The 22833-nt window shown below is 36.4% G+C and overlaps 1 protein-coding gene across 12 annotated transcripts in view; it reads left to right on the forward strand.

Annotated features, from left to right (window-relative positions):
• The window catches only part of CACNA2D1 (calcium voltage-gated channel auxiliary subunit alpha2delta 1), a 433696-nt gene that overhangs the window by 180435 nt on the left and 230428 nt on the right, over positions 1 to 22833 (forward strand). For all 12 annotated transcript variants that reach the window (XR_003561824.2, XM_027811464.2, XM_055712038.1 and 9 more), the window contains exon 4: positions 18033 to 18092. Coding sequence is in view for 11 of the 12 variants with exons in the window: in XM_027811464.2 (XP_027667265.1) it covers positions 18033 to 18092 (60 nt within the window). In the remaining variant the exon portion in view is untranslated. The remainder of the gene's footprint in view (positions 1 to 18032; positions 18093 to 22833) is intronic.

The following is a 22833-nucleotide window of genomic DNA, read 5'->3' on the forward strand; positions in this document are numbered from 1 at the left end:
AGAGTTTATAATGTGTGTGAGTTTCAATTTTTAGCTCTTAATTAGCTTGTATGTTTTTTCACACTAAATTATTTAGAGGTTGTTTTATATTTTGTATCAATTTAAATGGAGAGGGAATTAAATAGGGCATATATAATGATATTTAAATAACTGAAGAAAATCAATTCAGCTCAGTCTGTGCTATTAGCTAAGCTACGCTTCAAGATGTGCTCTAATATTGTGTTTGAACACTTATTCTTTAGGGATTCCTGTTCTGTTCTGGTATGCAAAGTCTTCAGCTGCATAAAAAGTTTCCTTTGTATCGCTGCATTCCAATTCTGCAGTGATGACCGTGGTGCCTGCCCAGAAATGGGTCCCCTGACTGATTACGAGACTGAGCACTTGTGCTGTAGTAACTAATGATAGGTTTCTTCACAGTATGGAACAGTTTGGTTAACATACACTAGTAAAGAGTATTTTTGATACGCATTAAAGTACTTGTTTGTAAGGCAACCATAATACTAGATTTCATAATCTTTTTAAGTACTGAATCTGGGTACTTTGAGAGCTGTTAATCTCTCAAACCCAGATATATTAGCATACATATATTGTCTGAGATAGAAATGGCATTGTATACACATGAACACATATGGTTTATTGAATCTTTGTTACAAACGTTAAATCTTTATATGCCTAGGGATGATAGAGTTCTAAACGCAGAATATGAAATTACAGTTGACAAGGGAATAAAACTGAATAATAGTAGTGTAGATGAGATTGTACTGAAATCTCCATATACCTTACCTTTACAGTAAATTTCTAGATGATGTGGACTTACTCCTAAAAGGCCAATTCAGTATTTTGTACTGAAGATCAGTAGAATTACCCTATTTGAGAATCTGATCTTATTTTCTGGCCATAAATGGCTGTTTTGTCTCAAGACAAGAGAGAAGACAGTGCTGCAAGCTTATAATGCAGAGCAATTATTTTTGTTCATAATTATCCAGCTAGGGAATAGTTCTGTAGGGAATGATAACTTTCTGGCTTCTTTTCTGCCACAGACCTTCCTCAGGTCAGGCTCTTAAATGTCAGGTTTCAGTGGGCAACGAATCTGGGCTCACCTCATCTATTTTAAGGTAGCAGGAGATGTTTACACCTCTGATTAAAAACATGGAGATTCTGCTTATGCCAAATTTTTGGAATTGTTTATAGATGCAGTATAGTTCTGAGAGATCTTACTGGTTTTTGGAAGTTACCTGGATCTCTAGTACGGTATGGCTACCTTGTGCTGCAGCGGCTCAGATTTACCTTCCGTGCCTCTCCAGACATGCACCGGTATATGTTACCTCTTTGCACCAGTAACATAATTTGCTTAGGATTCATGGTATCTGATGGCTGCTATTTCCATAAATTAAAAAATCAAAACAAACCAAAGCAACCACCAACAACAAAACTTAAACAAACCTAAACCTAAATCTGTCTAATAAGCTACTTCTAACAGGGCAGATTTTGATACAATGTTGTGAATTCCACTTAAATGTGACAACTTGATTCTTTAAAAATAAGAGCAGTATTTCTATGACATTGTCAAATGTGCTGTACCTAGAAACATCATCTCTGAAAAATAGATATTTTGACTATTATTAGCAAAGATAACCTCCATCTTTTCTGTCTGAGACTTTTGACTAGATTTATGCAAATATAGGGATAATAATACTAAAATATATATTGAAAATTCACAGATATATTGAAGATTCAGCTCTTAAATCACTGCAAATGTTATTGCTCAAGGAAAGCCTGAAGAGTTCTTTGTGTATGCATGAATACCTATCCAATGTAAATTCCTTTCTGGTTGCACATGAAATACATGAGATGATTAGTCAGAAGAGACGTCATAGTGCTGAAATAAGCTTAATTATTGTGAAACTTTTATATCAACCTGGGAAAATATTCAGTTTAACAAAACTTTATTTAAATGCTGTGAAGCAAAATCCTTGTTTGGAAATAATCACTGTTCTAGATTGATTGTAACTGTTAGGAAGCCTTCTCATGCTAACACCGCAAGGTGATGCCCTAAGTGGGAGGAAGGTGTTTCGTTCCTTTACCTTCTACTTAAAAAAATGACTGAACTAGCTTTGCTCATATTTGACAAAAATATTCAGGCGAAGGCATAACTATATCTGGAAAGTATTGATGTAAATCATAGAGGAGGAAAGGAAGGCCTTGAAAAGAAATCTGTATGCAACACTAAGACCCCATTTTCTCCAGTTTCTCATACAATGTCTCATATTTGACACTGCTCAAAGTGTAAAGGAACTTCTATATCCAGGTGTCAGAAGGTGGTTTTCTTCCTCAGCGTGTAAGGAGTCAAAAAGTTTTATGTAACTATAATAAGTCATTATACCATTTTGGCAACCTTAGCTATAATGGCTGCAGTCAACTCACCTTACCCGTGTATGGTATCAGTCAGCTACAGAATATGTGTAAAATTACCTATGCAAGAAAATCACCAAAAGAATGACTAATGATTGGGGAATAAAAAGATATCACCCTTAGAATATCATGATCTTCTGAAGGTGGGAAGGACTCTGAAATCAGAAGGATCAATTTAAACAGTCTACAGATTGCCTTACTTTAGGTAAGGTGGGGTTTTTTTTGTTGGTTTGTTTGGGCTTTTTTGTTGAGGTTTTTTTTTGTTAATTTGTCAGTTTTACTTTTGAAATTTTTGTCTCTCCCCCCCCTCCCCCTTTCCTTTATGTTGTCTTGAGGCTAAAAGCACAGAAATTAAAAATGCTGCAAACTAGTAAACTAATTAGTCAGTTGAGCAAGACACTAGAAAAAGAACTCCAAACACCAAATCCCATTATGCTACTGTAAAGAAAGCATCTGTCTGACCTATACGCTCTGGCCCAAAATCATGATATGTCAAAGCTATTTATATTAAAAATGTTGGTGGGTTTTTTTTTTGTTAGTTAATGTGTATTTTTTTACTTGAGGAAGCATTCAGAGCGAGAGATGTGTACTTTAGATACACATTTTGGAAAATGAGCATATGTTTTATGATAGAGTTCTTACTTTATTATGTAAATATAGTATAAGGATGTTTTCTACCAACTCAGTTGGACATATGTAGTATAATACAGTGTGGCATTCCACAGTTTATTGAGCACACAGCACCTGTAAAACTCAAGCATGGAGTGTGTAAGTAAATCTGCCTTCCACAGCATCTTGATGAAAACACCACACAGAACATCAGTGCCATTTTCCCCCTTTGTTTCCAGTTACATTGCTAATCAAAGCTGTGATCTTTCCAGCAGTGAATGCTTATGTGAGCACTCTTTGGTTTTTGTTAGACAAGCAACAGCATCCTTGATGGACTGAGATCGCTAGCAGCTTTACATTTAAGTAGCTTCTCTTTGAACTCTATTTATAAAAATTTCTGAGCTGGCATAAGTTCCCACTCGGTTTGTTTTTTTTTTTCTTTCCTTTTTTTCACCTTTCTGGGCAATTGGGGGGGTTGGTTGCTGGCTATCCCATGGAAAGCTTGTGTCAGAGTACCAGTGGCTTCACTGGTATGGCCCAAGCTGAGTTAATAGGAAGGGATGGGTTTGTGTCCAGAAGCCAGCTGGAGTGGTTGCTACATTGTCATATAGTTTCTTATTTGTTAAGCTGATTTATACTATCATCACACATCTGTCTGTGCCTGCTAGTATTTCCAGTTCCAAAGGATTTCTTTAATTTTATTTTTTTAAAGAAAAAGCCAGATCCCTCAAAATTATGGTATGATCTTGATAAGCTTGAGATTTTAATAAATCTGAAGTTATGTGGTTTGTTGGGGTTTTTTGGTTGGTTTTGTTGTGGGTTTTTTTTTTTTTTTTCCTTTATGGTTTGTGTCCCCCGTGCCCCAGGGTTATCTGCGTTATATATCTGAGAAATTTTTGCTTTTGGAATTTTTTTTTTCTGTGGAAGCTGAAGATGAGATATACATGAAATTAAACAAATAAGAATAACATACCTAAGTCCAAGATCTAAGGTTTGGAGGAAGGTATCGTGAGACTTGTGACAAAAATCTGTTTTGGCAAGTGACTACTACTACTACTACTACTACTACTACTACAAAACTTGAAAATGCAGTTTACAGTTTTAAGTTATTACAGAAAATTAATTTTCGTTATTTTTCATCTCTAACCTAACACAACTGAACTGTTCAGCTGTCAAGGAATGTCAAGCTGTGTCTGGTTTTGTAAACCAGACCTCCATAGTGACAGTATCCTAAGGTAGCATTGTTCCCTGTTGTCACTTCTTACCTGAATCTTCATGTTGCTGCATTGCAGGTGATTTTCTCAGTTCACAATTCCTTGTACCCTAGGCTCCAGTTTGCTAAATCCACCTGACCGTGGGACATAGGTGAAGAGTTCAATATATGATTAAACTTAGCTTTAATTTTAATAAGACTTTAAGATTAGGGTTTCTTTGCTTGAAGCTTCTGTTTATATTTGAGTGAATGTGCTTTATTGCCATTTATGGGATGATCAATCAAAAGTCATTCTGTGATGCGACATGAAGATGAAGCTGCATTTTCAATCCATGCTAATGCGGTATACACATCTAAATCTAGAGCTTGGTTTCATGCAGGAGAATAAGACAATTTTGTTCTTAGCATTGACTCACTTTCTAGCTCGGTAGTAGAGCTTCAACATTTAATGTTGCCCATGACCTAAATGAGAGCACAAAGTGTCTCACTTCTCAAATCTTTATGTTTCATATGACAGGGAAGAGCCCAGAAGAATCTGCATTTCCATTTGTATAAATTACCTGTTTTCCAGTATAGCTTAATGATATAGCCCAAAGACAATTCCATGAAATCCCACAGGAGCATTCTGTAGAGCTGAAATAAATTCTAAATCTTTGAAAATCTGCCAGAGCCCTTCGAATTTCAGCTCAGGTCTCTTAATTTAAGATTCAGAGTGATTTCTGAAAATCATCTCTGCCATCTAATGTGCCAGTTTAACATAACTGTGGAAGAAATTTTTCCCTGTGGGCAGGATCTATGAGGTTTTAAGTGCAACTCAGGTCAACGGCACCATACTCAATTAGCTGCATCAAACATCCAGACTGGCAAGTTACTGCCATATTTTGCGTTAAGATATGCTTGTACTGTGACATGCTTGACATGTCTATCTAGTTTCTCTTTTTTTATAATTATGTTTTAGCTTTTTGTATTTCTTTTTGCTATTCACAATTTGATTCTAATGATGATTTTCATTAAGTAGCTCTAGCTGGAATAAAAGAAAACACACTGCTTGGAGGGTGCTAAATTTGTGGTACAGTTCAATATATTTCCTTTATAGAAAAGAAGCATACAAGGCTGAAAAAAAATAATGAAGTAACACCAGATGTGGGAGTGACATGAGGAAGATGCTTAGGCTATTTTGAGATGGGATAATGATTCTTGATTGTGTTCTTTGAGCTAGAAGGTGGCAATTAGATTTTCATACACAGAAGAGTGTGAGACATCCTAATTAAACACCTTTTGGTGGAAGTCATTGTGGATAAACCCAAACCACTTGTAGTAGTTTTCAAATGTGTCACCTGTGAGGGTAACACTAGGAAAATCTCTTAATGTTTTTAAATTATTTTTTAAAAAATTGGAAGGAAATTATTTGAATGTTGGTGCAAATGTGTATATTACAATCAATCAAATACATTTTAAGCATAGCTATAGTTCATGCACAGAAACAAAAAAAGGAGGAAAATAACTGAAAGGAAAATATAATGGATTCACCAGAAGAATATGTCTCCTGGACTTAGGTGTTACTAGCACCTGACACTAATGTTTTGTGTGACTTCGGTCAAATCATTTCACTTGTTAACAATATTTGCTTCATAGAGGTGGTGAAAAGTTATTAAATACTTCTGCAGCCATGACAATATGCAGCATTAGTTTTTACAGTGGGCTTTAGGATGAAAAATAATGTTTTTTCACATATAAGTCTATTTTTTAGATCTTGTAGTGCCAAAATATGAACCAACCCCCTTACTTAAACTATTAATGGCAAACCCGAACCAGGTCAGATTTTCTTTGCAATCACAAGAATGCCCAGAAATGCGCTCTACTGCCTAGTGCAGAAAAAGGTGATGCATTGTCCAATATATGACACAGACATGACAAAAGGGATGCTGAAGAGAAACAACATCCAAAACAATGCATGACTATTGGTGATCACTGAATCTAGAAGAGTGTCTTTAGTTACAAATTTCATGATCAGACACACAGGGCTTGAGGCAGCAGGAGGGAAATCTCAGTGAAGAAAGTGGAAGTCCTCCCATGAACTTTAGTAAGGTCAGGATTTCATCCTAAAGGAACAGTTGGTATGGAACCTGGTCATTTTAAGCATTTGCTGAAATGCTCAATATATTCATATGGATCTTATAATAGCAAACCCTATGGGTAATACTTAACACTTATATACCTTTGGTGGACCTGTGCCTAGATGAGAAATGATTACATTGACTAAAAATGTTTCAAGTTATAGGTTCAGCAACTGGTGCTTTATGACTGTGCAGGTATATTAGGATAAAACTTGCATTTGAGAGCAGGGAAATGAAGGTGTATGTGAGTATAAACTGAATGGAAGCATAAAAGTGCTGAGTTTCATCCATGTTCAAAGGATTTGGGAAGATACTACAGAAGCTAAATGGACTGAGGAAAGGTAAGAGACAGCATTTTCAGCATTCAACTCTTATATTTTTGTCTACTTTTAGTTTTAAAGTAGTTTTACATGACAATCTGAAAGAGTTTTCTGTTGGAGGGTAAGAAAATAGTAAATAACCTTTAGCCCTTTATAGAAGAGGAATTACTGACAAAGGGTTTTTAAAAACATCACATGGCTATGGCTGAAAGTTGAAACTTGAGCCTGTGCAGCAGAGAGAGAAGGTTGGGAGTGCAGCGCCTCTTTTAAAAGATGCTTTGGGAAAGTTTAGAAATAGCATGTCATTACGCTCTATTTAATAAGAAGGAAATGAAGGAGCTTTGGGTATCTTTTTACCCCAACACAAAGCCCAGTGTAAGAGCCGTTGAGACTTTGGTGTGTTTCCAGCATGACTGCATGATTGACATATTATCCCTGGGAAAATAAAAAATGTTGTTCCAGTTTGCCAGAAGTTGTTCATTTTCCTTTATACTCAGTTTTCTCCAGGACTCACAGTTAAACACTTTTTATTTCTTTTGACTAGAATTACTTCCATTAGGGGAATGTTGCCTGAAAATAGCATGCAGTATTAATGTATCATTTGTTTCTGCTGTTGCCAGCAGTAACATGTTTCCTTGGCTCTCACCCCACTGACTGTGGATGAGATCAAGTTGATTATTCAGCAGCTATAGCCTACCACCTGCTTCATTTTTTCCTTGACATGGAAAGCTGTTAATACACTATCTTGCCTTGTTAAAGCCACATTTGTTATTCAGCTGTGTTTTGTTTTGTTGTTTTTTTTTTTTAAACATCATATTTTTAAGAAGTGGATTCATATATTAACAGATTTTTAATCAGTCAAATTAAGATTAATTCTATTTTATATATCTGAGAACCTAGATGAAGATGCTGATTTTATTTATTTATTAAGTTCACATTATGGTTCTACCATTCAAGCTCTGAATTTTGTTAGGAATAAAGTTGTGTGTTTCATAGCACCATTTCTGGAAATGCTACTGAAGACTTCAGTGCTATCTCAGTTTTCAGTTTTATTATAGATCATTAACGACTTTGGACTTTATCGTGCTGGTTTAGGTTATGAATGTGTCTTACAATTTACTCATATTCTACAGAGGAAGAGATGGTAATGAGCTCTGTTCACTTTGGTTATTTCTTAAAATTCTGAATTTTGCTCTTCTTTATATAAATATCCATACAATTTTGAGACAGCTTAAAGCTGTTTCTGATCATGTTACCAAAAGAAACATTTGACTATCTCTTCAGCAGAGATTTTAAATTGCTAGCTTTCTGATCTTCCTTTGGGATTATAACAGCATTACTTCCAAATGTCCTTTGTAGCACGCAAAGTGTGAGCAAATCCAGAAATCACTCTACTTCTTTATATGTAATGTTTCATACCTAGTTATACTCCACTTCTGTGAATTGCATTAAGTAGTAGATGCTATAATTTAAAACAAAAAAATAATACTGCAAACAATAATTTGAATATTTGATATATTTGAAATATATAAAATATTGTTATCCAGTTATATCAAATGTATGCTAATATAACATGATATGTTGTTTTTGAACTCATATAAAAGTACAATATTCTGTTAAATGTGTTGTTCAATTTGAGTATACGATGAGGCAAAATGTAGCTGCACTGGCATCCCCTATTTGTTTAAAGATAACTGACTTCATTAGTGTTTTTCTTGTGTAAGTGATGCAAGCCTATATCAATGTTTCCTTCTCCTCGTCCTTAGTAAGGAGGTATTTGCTTGATTTGTTCCTTTTCCTACTTTTCCCTTTGAAATAAAGCAGTTGCATGTGTATTTCAGTTGTGTCTGTTCCCATTTGGATCTTAGCCAGATTTTAATGGAACTGGCAACATAATTTTTAAACAGTTAAAGGTTGTATTTGTGTTTGGTTTTTTTTACTGGATATTTCATATGGAGATGTTAAAGGAGCTGTGAAGCAAGCTGAACTGCATCCAAGTTAGTGTTTTTTTTAAGTTAAAGGAAAATTACACTGTTGACATTTTAAAACACTTGTTTTGGAGCAGGTTAATTTTGATATTTCTAAAATTAATTTACGTAGTCCTGATCTCTGCCTGTCTGCCTGGGTAGCTAAAAACTACACATACGCTACAGCTGAAAAAGCAGGGTAACAAGGCATGCCTACTTAATGTATGTGTCATCTTCTAATCAATGCCTGTGAAGTTACTAGCTCAGCCGTGAAGCTTAAAAGAGTTTCCTAAGGCAGGCAGTGAACTGGAGCTGGTGGTGGTATGCAGTTTGTGACTTGTCAGAGCAGTTGGCAATTTCGGTCTAATGGTTTCAGCATGTGTCCTTCACTTCTAGGTTGTTTAAAAATGTAACACTAATGTGACTTGCATTTAAGGCATATGAATTATTAGAGTGAAAATGTAATAAGCTCTAAGGGTTTGAAACCTCTGCAAATGAGAAGGATAAATTATATGTTAAAAGAAGTGGTCTTTTGCTGTTTCTGTACATCACTAGCAAAATTTCACTGCTGGATGTCAAGATGCATTTGTCAGACTATTTTTTACTCTTCTTTTCTGATCATTTTTCTTCATGCCTTTATCTACAGTTCTCTCTATCTTACTTTCTTGTCTACTGAAACATTTTGGCAATACCAAGCTCCCACAATATTGTCCAGTTTCTCAAATCTCCCTTCTCCCTTTGTCCCCCCATAAATGTGGAAAGTGTAGAATTTAAAAAAAGTGCTGCTTCTCTACTTCTGAAGAGAATTTTCTACATTCCTTGTTGCTGTTTAACAATAGTTAAACAGATATATTTTATACACTCATTTTGCAGCATGTTAAGTTTGTAAGGTATTTTATACAAGCCATATTTCATACCTCATGGACTGGACCCAGTGCCCCATTCACAGAAGGCAATATTGTGCTCCCCCTGTTTTTCATTGTGGCTGTACTTGACTTGTCCTATTCTCTGGTGCTCAGTGAGGTGCCTTCCAGCACTGATCTTGCACCTGCATTTCATGTATCCCATTGCCTGCTCACGTAAGTTTTCTCTCCATCTGGTACCGATGGATGGCCTTACTGCTTAGCAGGGTTACGAACATTAGAGACCAAGCTGAGGTGGAAACCAGTAAGTTTTCAGACGGCTACTGACTGGTACCTAGCAGCAACCCCCCTGCAACTTCCATAAGTTGTGCACTCACCTAGGTTTATATCCAGCTATCCTGCTTTTCCAGAAGTTTGAATATATGATTTTTAGCTTATTTATTATTTTTTTTTCTCCAGTGATGATTTTCAATGGTGTATATAGTTCCAGCTGTTCTGTGATTTCTTTTCAGGACAGAATCAAAGACTGACATTAACTGCACATTTGACTGCTTCTGAAAAAATTTAGATTTTTATTAAAATGTAACTGAGAATCATACTATAGTGTAATATATTTAAAAGACTCAGCACTCTTTTAGGAGTAGAAGAAGTACTGGTACTATGTCACTTTTGCCTTCTGTGTTTGATAATTTGCTACTATTAGCTAAATTCTTAAATCCACACAATAAGAGAAAGGAAGAAATAGAAGACAAGAGCTCTTTCCAGTTCATTTTTAGAGAAGGGCTGCTTTTCTGTAGTGGAGAAGTGTTATGTTACAAATGGTCTTTTGGTTTCATCCTTTTTGACTTTTCTTATATGACAGTTTTGTTATAGACAGGTGATTGCACATGACATTTTAAATGTCAGAAGCCACATGTGTGATGGACTCATTTAGGGTGTCCCTATTTCAGTTTTCCCTATTAAAATCAATATGATTATTGATGTCAGAAAGCATTAACTTCACCTGCAATATTGTAATCTCAAGTGCTTTAGTTCAGATTTGGCTTGACATTGATTTCTGATCTTATTTAGATGAGTGGCTTCATTTATTTTAAGTCTTCTGCCTTGGAATTGGAAAACCACTAGAAGAGTACAATTTCTTTGTGGAGAATCAGCCTGATTCTTCCTTCACTCATTTAATTAAACAATAGGGATAAAGGTTGTCTTGAATCATAAAGGATGATTGTTGCTGTAGTTGTTAACAGATACAGAAATTCTTTAAAGCCCTGTCTTCTAAATATATAGAAGGTGATAATAAATTTTTTCTATTTGATTTCTTTTTAGGCAACATGACAGCCTTGTGTTGGATATGAGTCATCTTGTTAGAAAAACTGATTAAGAAGGTCTGAAATAGAATTACTGTTCATGTGCATAAAGCAGAAATGGCTTGAAACCAATTAGACAAGCACAGAAAATATGTAATTTTCTGTTTATTGTTTAATTAAAGTTCAGTTTTGTAATCTACAGCTGGATTAGAAAAAAAAATATCTGGCATTTTAGGTTGTGGGTAATGGTTAATAGTGGAAGACAACATTTGAGGTGGTATTTTGAATTGTGGTCCAGTGTATAATAATATCACCATTTTCAAAGATTGTGCTTATTGCTGATTGTGTTCGATTATGTATAAATTTAGGCCAGTAATTTATATGAAGAGTGCTTTGGTAAGTCTCACCATGTCAGCAGACCTCTAATAAACCCTTTTTCCTTATGAATATGACTCATCTACTGCCTCAGATGACAAAAGTGAAACTGGATCCAGAGAGCAGCTAAGGAATACATCAGACCAGGTCTATGTTGAGTATGGGGGGCCAGTTATAAACATACTCTCTGTCTGTGACCTTATATGCTTCAGATGTCCTCATTAACAGACCAGATTGCCATCACGTGGCACAGCAGATGCCAGAGTAGGAAAGAGGCTGTGACTCTGCAGTGTAAATAAATGATACAAACCTACACTGCAGATCAGCAAAAAATGAAATCTTACTGTTGGTCACCGTAAAAAAATATCTGTGTAAGTATTAAAAATCTGGTTACACTTATACTGAGGATGATGTTATTTACATAATGGAATAGAGCACTGAACAGGATAACAGTTCTTATTTGAGGTAGGGAAATAGGAGTTATTATAGAAACGTGCTACAGTGTTAGCAATCAAAAGATTTTTAAAAGCAAAAAAAATTACTTGTAAGAGGAGATATTAAACCTTGTGGTTACAATTTAAATCATCAAAATTAGGTATGTTTTTAGTTCAGTCTAAGACATTGTTTCACGGTTGTGACCGTCTTATCTGCGTGATGCTTGGTTGCTGGCTGGGGTTTAACCACGACACAAAACTAATATGCCAGATCACCAGATCAAAGCCAGATCATCTTTTATGCTGATAATTATTATGAATGTCCACTTGTAAGAAAGGTCATATAGCAAATCCTCCGAAGAGTTACATGTAAAAAGGTAGTCAGTCCCTGTGAACCCCTCCCATGTCCCACTGGGGGAATGGAAATAAAGACAAAGAAAAGTAAATTCACATGTGTTTATATGGGGGTTATGGTCTTGCTATCATTAGCGCTCCCACGCTTGTTTTTTGGCTACTGACTTTCCAGTTTGTGAGTGTCGCTTGTTGAAATCACACCCCCTTGAGCCAAATCGAGTGATCTTTTTATACGACAGGGTAACAGGAAACTAATGAATAGTGTAATTCATGGGTATTTGGGTAATTAATTACCAAGAATTACTATGAAAATGTAACATACTCCATGCAAGTAAAGCCAGTAGAATCAAGGTGGAAAAAATTCTAATTCGGTTTAACACACAAATGTAACAGCTTACTGAGGTGAAAATGGATTTCTTTAAAACTTTGTCAGTCTGTATTAAAGCTGTAGTAAAATAACAGTATCAGTCCTCCATTGGCACTTCTGACACCTTATTCTAGTCATACTGAATCTTTTCCTCATATTTCTCTCTTGCAATTTATGTGCAATTCATAATCATCCACAGAATAACAATATGTGTATTTCAGATACATAAATGAAAACCATGTTTGAAACTGCTTTTACACTTACTCCTTGTGGCTTTTACAGTGTTTATGCCAGAACAGGATTGGATATTTGGATCATATTTTGAAATCAGGATTAGAAGTTCATTGTATTTTTTTACCTCATTCTATTTAAGCTTGATATTGGTATTTTCTTCCTAGGTATTTATATTCTTAAAATGACCTAAAAAATCCATAGATTTGGTATTTTAGAAAGCTTTGTGAGGCTATTTATGTCTAATAACTCTAAGCTTACACATTTTTTAATAGCTTAATATATCAGGGGGTAGTCAAATATTATTTTAAAGACAAAATACTTAAAGGAGAGTAAGAAGCACAAAAAAAAGTTTATTTCATTGTATTGAATATAATTGTAATTAGGCCATTAGCTGACAGAATTCTGTGCTGTCTAGGAGGAGATAAAGATATGACATATGCTCACGAAAATGAAGGCTGGAAGATGAATAGGCCTTCTAGGGAGTTGATCTTTACAGATCAGATAAAGATTCTTCAGCTCTCTTGCAGTCCGTGCTACGTCAAAGGCTGTCTTTCAGAGATAGGAGGATGCACTTGGAACCTGGAGACAAGACCTTCGAAAATTGATAGTTTTGAGATTGACTGGCAGCTGGGCTTTGGGTTTTTAGCTGTTGGTTTACATTTCCTTTTTTTTTTTTTTTTCCCTGTGGGTTTTTTTTTTTTTTGGTGTCATCTTTTGTAATCCCTTTAAAAATTAAAGAAAAGTTGATAGGCTGGTGAAGTAAATAACACTTGCATCTCATCTATCTTTCCCAATAGCTATTTTGCTTTAAAGGTAATCATTCCCTGAAAGATTTAAGGAAATATAGTAGAAGATAACTATTGACTTCTTTGAAAGTTTGAATAAAAATCTTATTTGTGGGCAGTGGCTGTCTTTCAAGAGATGATTGTTTTTTTATTGATGAGCTAAGTATTCTAAAAATAATGCACCCTGCACACTATTTAGAAAATAGCAAGGGAGAGAAAAGTTCTCATTCACTAAAAAAAGTTAAAATAAAATTAAAAATAAGGTAGAAATAATTGTTTAATCTAGGAACATTTATTAAACAAATGCTTGTTTAATCACTGTGTTCAAGCACCTTAAATTTGATGTCAGCTACTGTGTTATTCGCACTGGCTAAATCTGGCATCATCCCTTTTGGTCTCTTACTTAGAAGCACCATCTCACAGCTGCCGGGCATCCTCCAAAAGCATAAGAGATGCTACTACGTTTTGTTAGCTTTTGCAGCGCTCTCTTTCTGGTCATGGTTTTTCAATTTATGTACTATTTTAGAGTAATTTGAGTTTCGTTGCCATAGTCTGAGAATCCTTGTTCTCCAACAGGTTGTTCAGTGTAGGGCTTTTTAAGTACCTTGAAGTAAGCCAGAATGTTTCTGTTACATGTTAGTTTTGTTCCCTTTCCCCTTTTTATTGATGACTCTTTTTTCATCCTCTCTATGTAAAAATATCATGTTAAGCAGAGCTTCATTCAGGGTCTGGGAACATCTCACACCTTTTGTCCTCACAGCACGCATATTAGAGACATGGAGTAAGAAATTGTTAAAACCGAAATACAGAAATGTAATTGTGCATGTTTGTTTTAGAACCATTTCTGCTTGTTTTCCTACATTAAAAAAAAAAAAAAATCCCAACATTTTAGTATTTTCTAGAGAAACCTGTAGAGAACCACCATGGATCATGGTGTTAAAGAGGGTGTTACCTTATTAAACCCTCATTGTAATGAGAGGGAAAATGGGAAGTGCCAGGTGTCAGCCTGCTGTTGTGTTACTCCTCTTGGCCTTCTCCAGAGGCTCTTCCATCAAAACAGGGAAGGCAAGACCTGACGTTTGCATACCTCAAAAGGAAGCAGGCATGATTTCTTTGAGAAAAATGAAAAATTAGTCTCTTCTTGTGTCAAAATAAAGGGCATAGGTAATGACTTGGCTTCACCATCTAGATATTTTTGAGCCAGGAGTTTCGACTTCTTACTCTGGCTCATAACAAGGCTCTCTCTGTGAAAGGGTGAATGTCTCAGTTATTAGACTCCATGTTGTAGCAACAAGGTTCTCCTTGCATAGAAATCAAACACTTCTCAGAACACCTTAGATTCACAATATAGTTTTTTTCCTTAAATTTAGTACTCTTCCCTTATCTTTCCTAAAAACATAAGTTATTACATAGGAGAGAATGATACTGGTTTGTGCATGCAGACTTACTATGAGTCAACCCATATATTTTAAAAATACCCACTTCTTGAAAATTGAGGCCTTGCACTATCCATGCCCTTGTGATAGCCTGCACATAAACATTGATAAAGTCTTCTGCTGGAGGTGAGCAGGGTAGCCTGAATACTGTAGTAGAATGGTCTTTGGGAAATGCCTCTCTATGTTTTTTGCACATGTAACTTACATAGATGTCCATCACAGGATTGTTTTGTTGAAGTAATAGAATGTAAAAATACAATATTTATCCCCATTTTGAGAGATCAAATGACTTATTCTTGTGACCACTCAACTTACAGATTTATTTTAGTCCTGGCGAACAGCTACTACACTGACTACTAGTAATTTGTGTAGCATTTATAGGAATCGTTGATGAAAGATGATCTGTTTCAGGGAAAACAATGCTGGGTTGATATTAAGTTGGCTAGGCTTTAATTCTATCTCTGACATAGGAAACTAGGAAATAAATTCTAAATATACATTCCAGCTAAACTTTTGGATACATTCCAGCTAAAGTTTTGGATCCAATTTGGAAAATTGATCTAATAACTGATGCAAAAATTAAATTGATTGCTATGCAGTACAGCAAACTGCAGAGATTCTTCAGTTAAGCAGTCAAAAAGACATCCAAAAGGTGTCTCAGCCCGTTGCTGGAGCCAGTGTGTATAGGCGTAGCTCGTGGTCATGTGTACTTCCAATGAGGTGTTGGGGTTTAGTTTTTTGGAGTCAAGGAACAGCCATTTTCTCATTGTTCATTACGGTATCTCTGTTGCTGGTTGTTTGTGCTTTTGTATGGGCTTCGTTACCTTTAGCAGAGGTACACGTACCCCAAATGACAACTTCTCATTTTGGAAACTACTTCAAGGTATAAAGAGCTGTAGAAATGAAATGTAGTGTTATTTTAGCAAGTTACTTAGACAGTTAAGATGGATTCTAACTTAAACCTGAAAAATTTATCAAGGAGAGTAAGAATACAGTATCTCTATGGTGGGAAATACTCTTTCCCCCCCCACCCCACCTGAAACAAAAAAAAACCCAAACCCAAACAACTATATTGGTTTTATTTGCTTTTAGTGTTTATGCTTTATAGTGCGAATTAGCTGAGGAATCTACCACTTTTTCATGGAACTGGGGAATTTGAAGTGCAGCTGCAGTTCTTTCAATGCAAAATTCCTAGTAATGTTGATGCTCTTTATATTTCTTTTCATAATCCATTTATCAGCTTGTGCATTTGGGTTCTACTGTCTTTTGTGGAAAACAATTGCAGTTCTCTGGGTACTTTAAGGCAATGAAGGAGACTGTGAAGGAAATCCAAGCATAGTGTTGACTGCAGCTGTTTGCATGTGTAGTAAGTGTCATATTTTGCTTTGCTACAGACTGGTGAAACATCACTTAATTGGCTTGAACTCACCAGAGGATATGTAAATTTATATGCAGGACTGGCTATATTGAGTGAGGAAATTAGACAGACAGAATTGTTCTAGGAAATTACCAGAAAACTCAAAATACTGTAGGTTTCTGAGGAGTTTGTCCAGTGCAGTCAAGGGAGAGATGTACTGTGCTTTTTCACAGTGTAGTGCATCAATTTAATTTTTCTTCTGTACTTGTGGTACTTGCCTACTCTGGAGGGTACCTCCAGCTGGCAATGCCTGTAAGATGTTAGTAGCTTTGTGTTAGCTAAAACTCATGGGCATTGACCATAAGACAAGTGTGTGGGGACACTTATTTTCTGGCAGCAGAGCACGCAGGTTTGTTGGTGTTTTTTGTTTATAGAGAAAGATTGCAAATGTAAAAGGAAAAGATCTTAAGTTTTGCTTTGTAAAATTTATCATCCTGATAGTTGTTAGAGAGGGGAGAGGGACTGCTGTCATGGGATGAGGTAACATAGGGGTTGCTATCCTGGATGTGGCTGGGGTGAGGTTCTGGCAGCACCGTCTCTGTGATTCCAGCTCATGTGAACTTTCTGGTCATACTCCTGCTGGTTGTTAGTGAGAACTAACAGTTGACTCATCTGAAAATATGACTTAGACTACCAGTTCATTTTTTGTAGAATTGGTCTGGATATTAAAAGGATCATCAGGTTCACTGTGCACATATCGTTACACAGTAAACCGTTTTCATCCCTAGTTATCTGGTAGATATTGCCAGACTCTTTCTGTTATAAAAGGACTGTGAATCTCCAGAAACTGTTGCTAAATTTTCTGTTGGGCTATATAATAATTTAGTTTGGAGGGTGGGCACTCAACAATTAGAACATGGCTGTGTCCACATGAACTACAAATATTCGTATAAGGTAGCTGCCTCTTCAGAGTGGGCTTGCTTGCTTTCAGGATGGTTGCTTACTTCCAGGGCTGTGGCACTGGGGATGCGGTGTGCAGCTCAACTGGAGAGCCCGCATTACACTCGGCAATTTTGATGTGCAAACTTGTAATAAACTTCTCATAAGCATGTACAAATAGATTTTTTTTGGAAGGCTTATGATTTTATATAAGGAGGGACATGTCACCAACCCAGTGGATGTGTCTGTACAAGATTTTGATTTGAAACAGCATCATTCCTGTGCACTGTGCTTTGCTTCCCATGGGGCTAAGTGGACAAAACGGATTTCTTTCAAATTTAGTTTAAACAAGAAAAATTCCCTCTAGGAGCATGTCTGTTACTGTGCAACTGCTGATGTGTATTCAGTCCATGGGACCAGACTACAGCTAGTCCGAATTACTGAGTTTTATGGGTCCCTAATAATCACAGGGGATGCCAGTACTTCCTGTAAGTGAGGCTAAATAATTTAATGGAGAAATAAATGTCCATAATGCTGGGGTTTAAGATTCTAATAAATACTTGTCATTGGATAGTAATGCATATAAGGCAAGGTGGTATGTGTAAAGAAAAAGTCTTTTCAGAAGGATATTGGTGGATTTTGAACTTAATTAGAACTTCTTAAATGACATTGGAATGAGCGTTGAGTTTTCTAATGCATGATTAGAGTACTTAAATAAGCAATAATAAACAAAATAGCACTTTTGAAATGAGAGGGCACATCTTTACTGAAATACACATATTTTCAGTAAAACAAATTTCAGAAAAACAAAGTGCAAAAAAGCATAGCTATATAGAAACTTATACAGAGAAAACATGTATATGAAGAAACTAAAAAAAGAAAGACTTTGCTATATGAAGAATCAGTGAAGACTAAACTGTATGTCCTCTGTCTCTTTGGTTTTCAGCGCCTTGCTAAAGAAGCAGAAAAGTACCAAGCATCACATCAGTGGAGGGATGAATTTGGGGTAAGTTTCAGTTTTTCTCCTTTTAACCTTGTATTTTTTCTCTTTGAAATGTTAACTACTTTCTTACAAACATGTTTATATAGCCATGACAGAAGGAGTCATTGACTATGAATGGGCATCTTATTTTATTGAGTAAACAGAGTCACAGTCCAGGTGTCTAGAGAATAAAGTGGACTTTTCACTTCAGAAGCTCATAGGCAGCTTTAGAGAACTGGGAGGTGGCTCTGAGGTGTGCACAAGACCATCTGTTTGTTTTGACATACAAGGAATGATTACAGAGAAGACCTCTAAGTGATGGTTACTCTCAGTTAAAAGTGTGCTACTCCAAGCACTGAAACACAGAATCGTAGAAAATATTTTTATAAGTTGTTTTTTTCCTGATGTGGTAGAAAAAAGCAGGAAAAAGCTTAACAGAGAAGGATTTGGTTTTCTACATGCTATATTGGGAGTCATAGACTATTTTTTTAATCCCTTTCTATACTTAATTGCATCTCTTCAGTATTCTAGTACTACTGAGAGGCGCCCTAGCTTGGTCAAACACTAAATTGTCTTCTTCAATCATTTCAAACTTACTGAATAACAAGTGTGATGATTGTAAAACGTACATTAATTCTTTATTACCGATGAAGCCAAATTAATATAGTGCGGCATGATTATAAGCCTGTTAATTTTAGGCTACAGTTCCCTGCTAAGGGTCAAAGTGATTTTTTATGCCTTCATTTCCTGTTCCTTCAGAAATAAAAGCAGATGGTGCTTTTATGCGATGCTGCTACAAACCTAGACTGTATTTACACATTGACTAGTATCACAGTGGCACACATTTAAATACACAATGCTTTTCTAGAATGTCTTTTCTGATCCAATGTTCCTCAGACACTTGGAGATCTGAGAACAAACAGACAAAAAAAAACCCCTAAGGTCAGGCAAAATAATTCAGATAAGAGTGACTGACTTTTAGGGGTGCAATGAGGGTCTGGACATAGCCTGAATGCTTTTAAGCATGCTCTCTGCACAGGCACACCTTCATTAGAATGAAAGTATTAACCCAGTAAAACACAGACTGCATATTCCATAGGGATACAATACTGAGAATGCTACAGAGACCTTTTCTGATAATGTGTCTCTGTTTTGAATAGAACACAAAACCTGCAGGTTTGATGGACTCAATGCAGAAAAGTGTGAATACAATCAGATGCTCTAATCGTTTTGCTTCTTACTGTACACAACCAGCATGACATCAACAACACTGTCAACAGCTTTTGGTTTTCTCTTTACCCTTTACTTGCAGTAGAAGTCAGTCTTACCAGAGAGGCTCCTGGTCTTATCAGAATTCATTGCCAAGGAGAGATCTCAAAGTAATTTTGAAATGTGATTTTATAATAATGTTGTGGCTTAGGTAAAGACTATGGTCAGAATAAAATAAAAAATGCAGTTGGATTTATAATAAAGTAACTGCAAACTGAGCTTGTGCTTTCTGTTTTGAATTTGAATGAGAACAGTGCGCACCATATAATAACCTTGACATTAGGTTATGCAATTAAATTTCAAATAAATGTATTAAGCCTCTTATAATTTAATTTGTTCCATTTTTGCCAGAAGTAATCTTTCTTCTCTTCTGGCCTACTTTTTAGAAAATGCCTGCTCAAATTAGTTTGCACACATATCTTTCTGATAAACTTAATTTTCACTGGAAGATTCATTCTCGTAATGGCTGTGATGGAAAACAGAAGGTATACTATAAAACTTTCTGCAGATGGTGGTTCTTAAAGTACTTCTGATAGCATTATGAACAGTGGACATCATGCTGTATGAGGTTCATTTCTCATCCAGGATTAGATTTGGGGAGATAAAAGCCCTTCCAGCAGCATTGCACATGAGTCACTGTAGAAAGAAACTCTCTGGGACAATCTATTTCTGCTTCTAATGAGCTCTCAATCAGCAATGTCATTGACAGTCAGATTGCAGCTGAACAATAACCTATGTATGGACTTTAAAGAAGAAAATATCACAACCATTGCTTTCTGGGGAAGTATATATGGGCTGACTTCAGTGGAATGAATCCAAAAGTGAAAGGGCAAAGAGGGATGGCCATAATACCAAGGTCTATACAGAGCTAGAAGGTATATGTCAATCAAGACTGCCAAAGTGCTTCTTCTAGCACCTTATTCAAAATATTAGTGTTTATTGCACAGTTCACAGCAAAAAAAGTGTGTAAGCTTTAAAGATTTTTTAAAATTTTATTTGTATGTTAATGTTGCAGTATAATAAAAGTTCAGCATCCTCAGATAGGTCTTTTGAAATTAGCTAGTACAGGGAAAAACCTTTAAAGATTGAGATTTGGTCCCACAGCCCCGCTTTTGTTATCTCAGCTAATGATTTCATGTAAAGACTGTCAAATTGTCTAAAGGAGAGAATTTGCTTGCCTTTTAGAAAAAAAGTTGAGACTAAACCATTGATAGAAACAGAAATCCACATCTGCGACAATCCCTGTTCCCTACTGTTTGTTGTTGATCGAGAGTAATTTTCTTCCAATGTTTCCAGTCCTGTAGTATATTAAATTCCAGCTAGTTCAAGAAGTCAAAGCAAAGAAAAACAAAAGTAACAATTTAAGTTTGGTCTTTTTGGTAAATCATAGATTTGTAGAGTCATAGAATGGTTGGAGGGGACCTTAAAGACCATCTAGTTCCAACCCCCCTGCCAGGGGCAGGGACACCTTCCACTAGACCAGATTTCTCAAAGCTCCATCCAACCTGGCCTTGAACACTTCCAGGGAGGGGGCATCCACAGATTCTCTGGGCAACCTGTGCCAGTGTCTTTCCACCCTCACAATAAAGAATTTCTTCCTAATATTTAATCTAAATCTACCCTCCTTCAGTTTAAAACCTTACCCCTTGTCCTACACTCATCTTTCCTGTAGGCTCCCTTTAAGTATTGGAAGGCTGCTATAAGGTCTCCCCAGAGCCTTCTCTTCTCCAGGCTGAAGAACCCCAACTGTCTCTGCCTGTCTTCATAGCAGAGGTACTCCAGCCCTCTGACCATCTTTGTGGCCCTTCTCTGGGCCTGCTCCAAGAGGTCCATGTCTTTCTTGTGCTGAGGGCTCTGGAACTGGACATGGTACACCGGGTGGGGTCTCAGCAGAGTGGAGTAGAGAGGCCAAATCACCTCCCTTGACCTGCTGGCCATGCTGCTTGTGACGCAGCATGGGATATGTTTGGCTTTCTGGGCTATGATTACATATTGCCAGCTAATGTCCAGCTTTTTCTTCACCAGTACCCCAAAGTCCTTCTCCACAGGGCTGCTCTCAATCCACTCATTGCCCAGCCTGCATCCATGTTTGGGATTGCCCCAACCCAGGTGTGGGAACTTTCACTTGACCTTGTTAAACCTGATGAGGTTCCTACAGGCCCACCTATCTAACCTGCCAAGGTCCCTCTGGCTGGCGTCTCATCCCCCTGTAGTATCAACTGCACTACTTAGCTTGGTGTCATCCACAATCTTTCTGAGGGTGCACTCAATCCCACTGTCTGTGTTCCTGACAAATGTGAATTAATACTGGTCCCAATACATACCCTTGAGGGACATCACTCACCACTGGTGTCCACCCAGACATTGAGCCATTGACTATAATTCTTTAGGTGTGACCATCCAGCCAATTCCTTATCTGCTGAGCGGTCCATCTGTGGCTCTCCATTTTAGAGATAGGGATATTGTGTGGGACAGTGTCAAAAGCTTTGCAGATGTCCGGATAGATGCCGTTAGTCACTCTTCCCTTCTCCACCGATGCTATAACCCCATCATAGAAGGCTACCAAATTTGCCAGGCACAATTTGCCCTTAATGAAGCCATGTCAGCTGTCTTGAATCACATCCCTGTCCTCCATGCTCCTTAGCATAGTTTCCAGGAGGATCTGCTCCATGATCTTGCCAGGATCAACAGTTAAAGGAATCTTTACCAAAGTTTAAGAATTACTAAATTTTATTTTGGTTTTATCTGAGATAATCTGTTCATGTTTACCAAAAGCAAAAATAGCTGTGCTAATAGAAATCTCAGACTGATATTAATATGAACCTGGGAAGCTGTGACCCAGAAACTTACTGAATAGTGAATATCTGGTGTTAAAGTATTTTCATATTTCTATCCTTCTGTTACCTTGCATAACTTTCTAAAAACACAGATTGACACTGGGGGCTATATATATTCTTGTTATTAATAAATGAACACTTCTCAGGTGTATATTGAATGTCTCAAGAGCAAAAATAAAAAGCTAAAATGAGTTAAGAGCATGTATTTTGCATATTTACCATTAGTTTTCAGCTGACAGAATTAAAGATCATAATGGATTTTGGTATTTTACATTGATAATTAAATATCAAAATAATTTTGGCAATACTCATTAATTTACTAAACAGTGCAAAATTATTCAAAGGAATATTAATTAAGAATAATAAATAATACTGAGTATCTTCTGAGTTAAAAAGGAAAAAAATAAATACTGGATTGTAACATGTTGTTTCCTGATTAAGCACAAAGTCAATTGAAATATCTGAACTGCAGTTTACATCTACAGCCCTAAAATAATACTTACCTGATAGAAAACTAGTAAGTCTTTAGAGAATATTTGTGAAGTTTATGAAGGCAAGTCCGAAGCACTTAGCTTCAGGCAAATAAAGAAATGCCGTTCTCTGCTCCCTGCTCCAACGATATTGCCTAATTCCCTAGCTGCATGTACAGGTGGAGAAAT

Source organism: Falco cherrug, chromosome 5 (assembly GCF_023634085.1).
Source record: "Falco cherrug isolate bFalChe1 chromosome 5, bFalChe1.pri, whole genome shotgun sequence".
NCBI lineage: Eukaryota > Metazoa > Chordata > Aves > Falconiformes > Falconidae > Falco > Falco cherrug.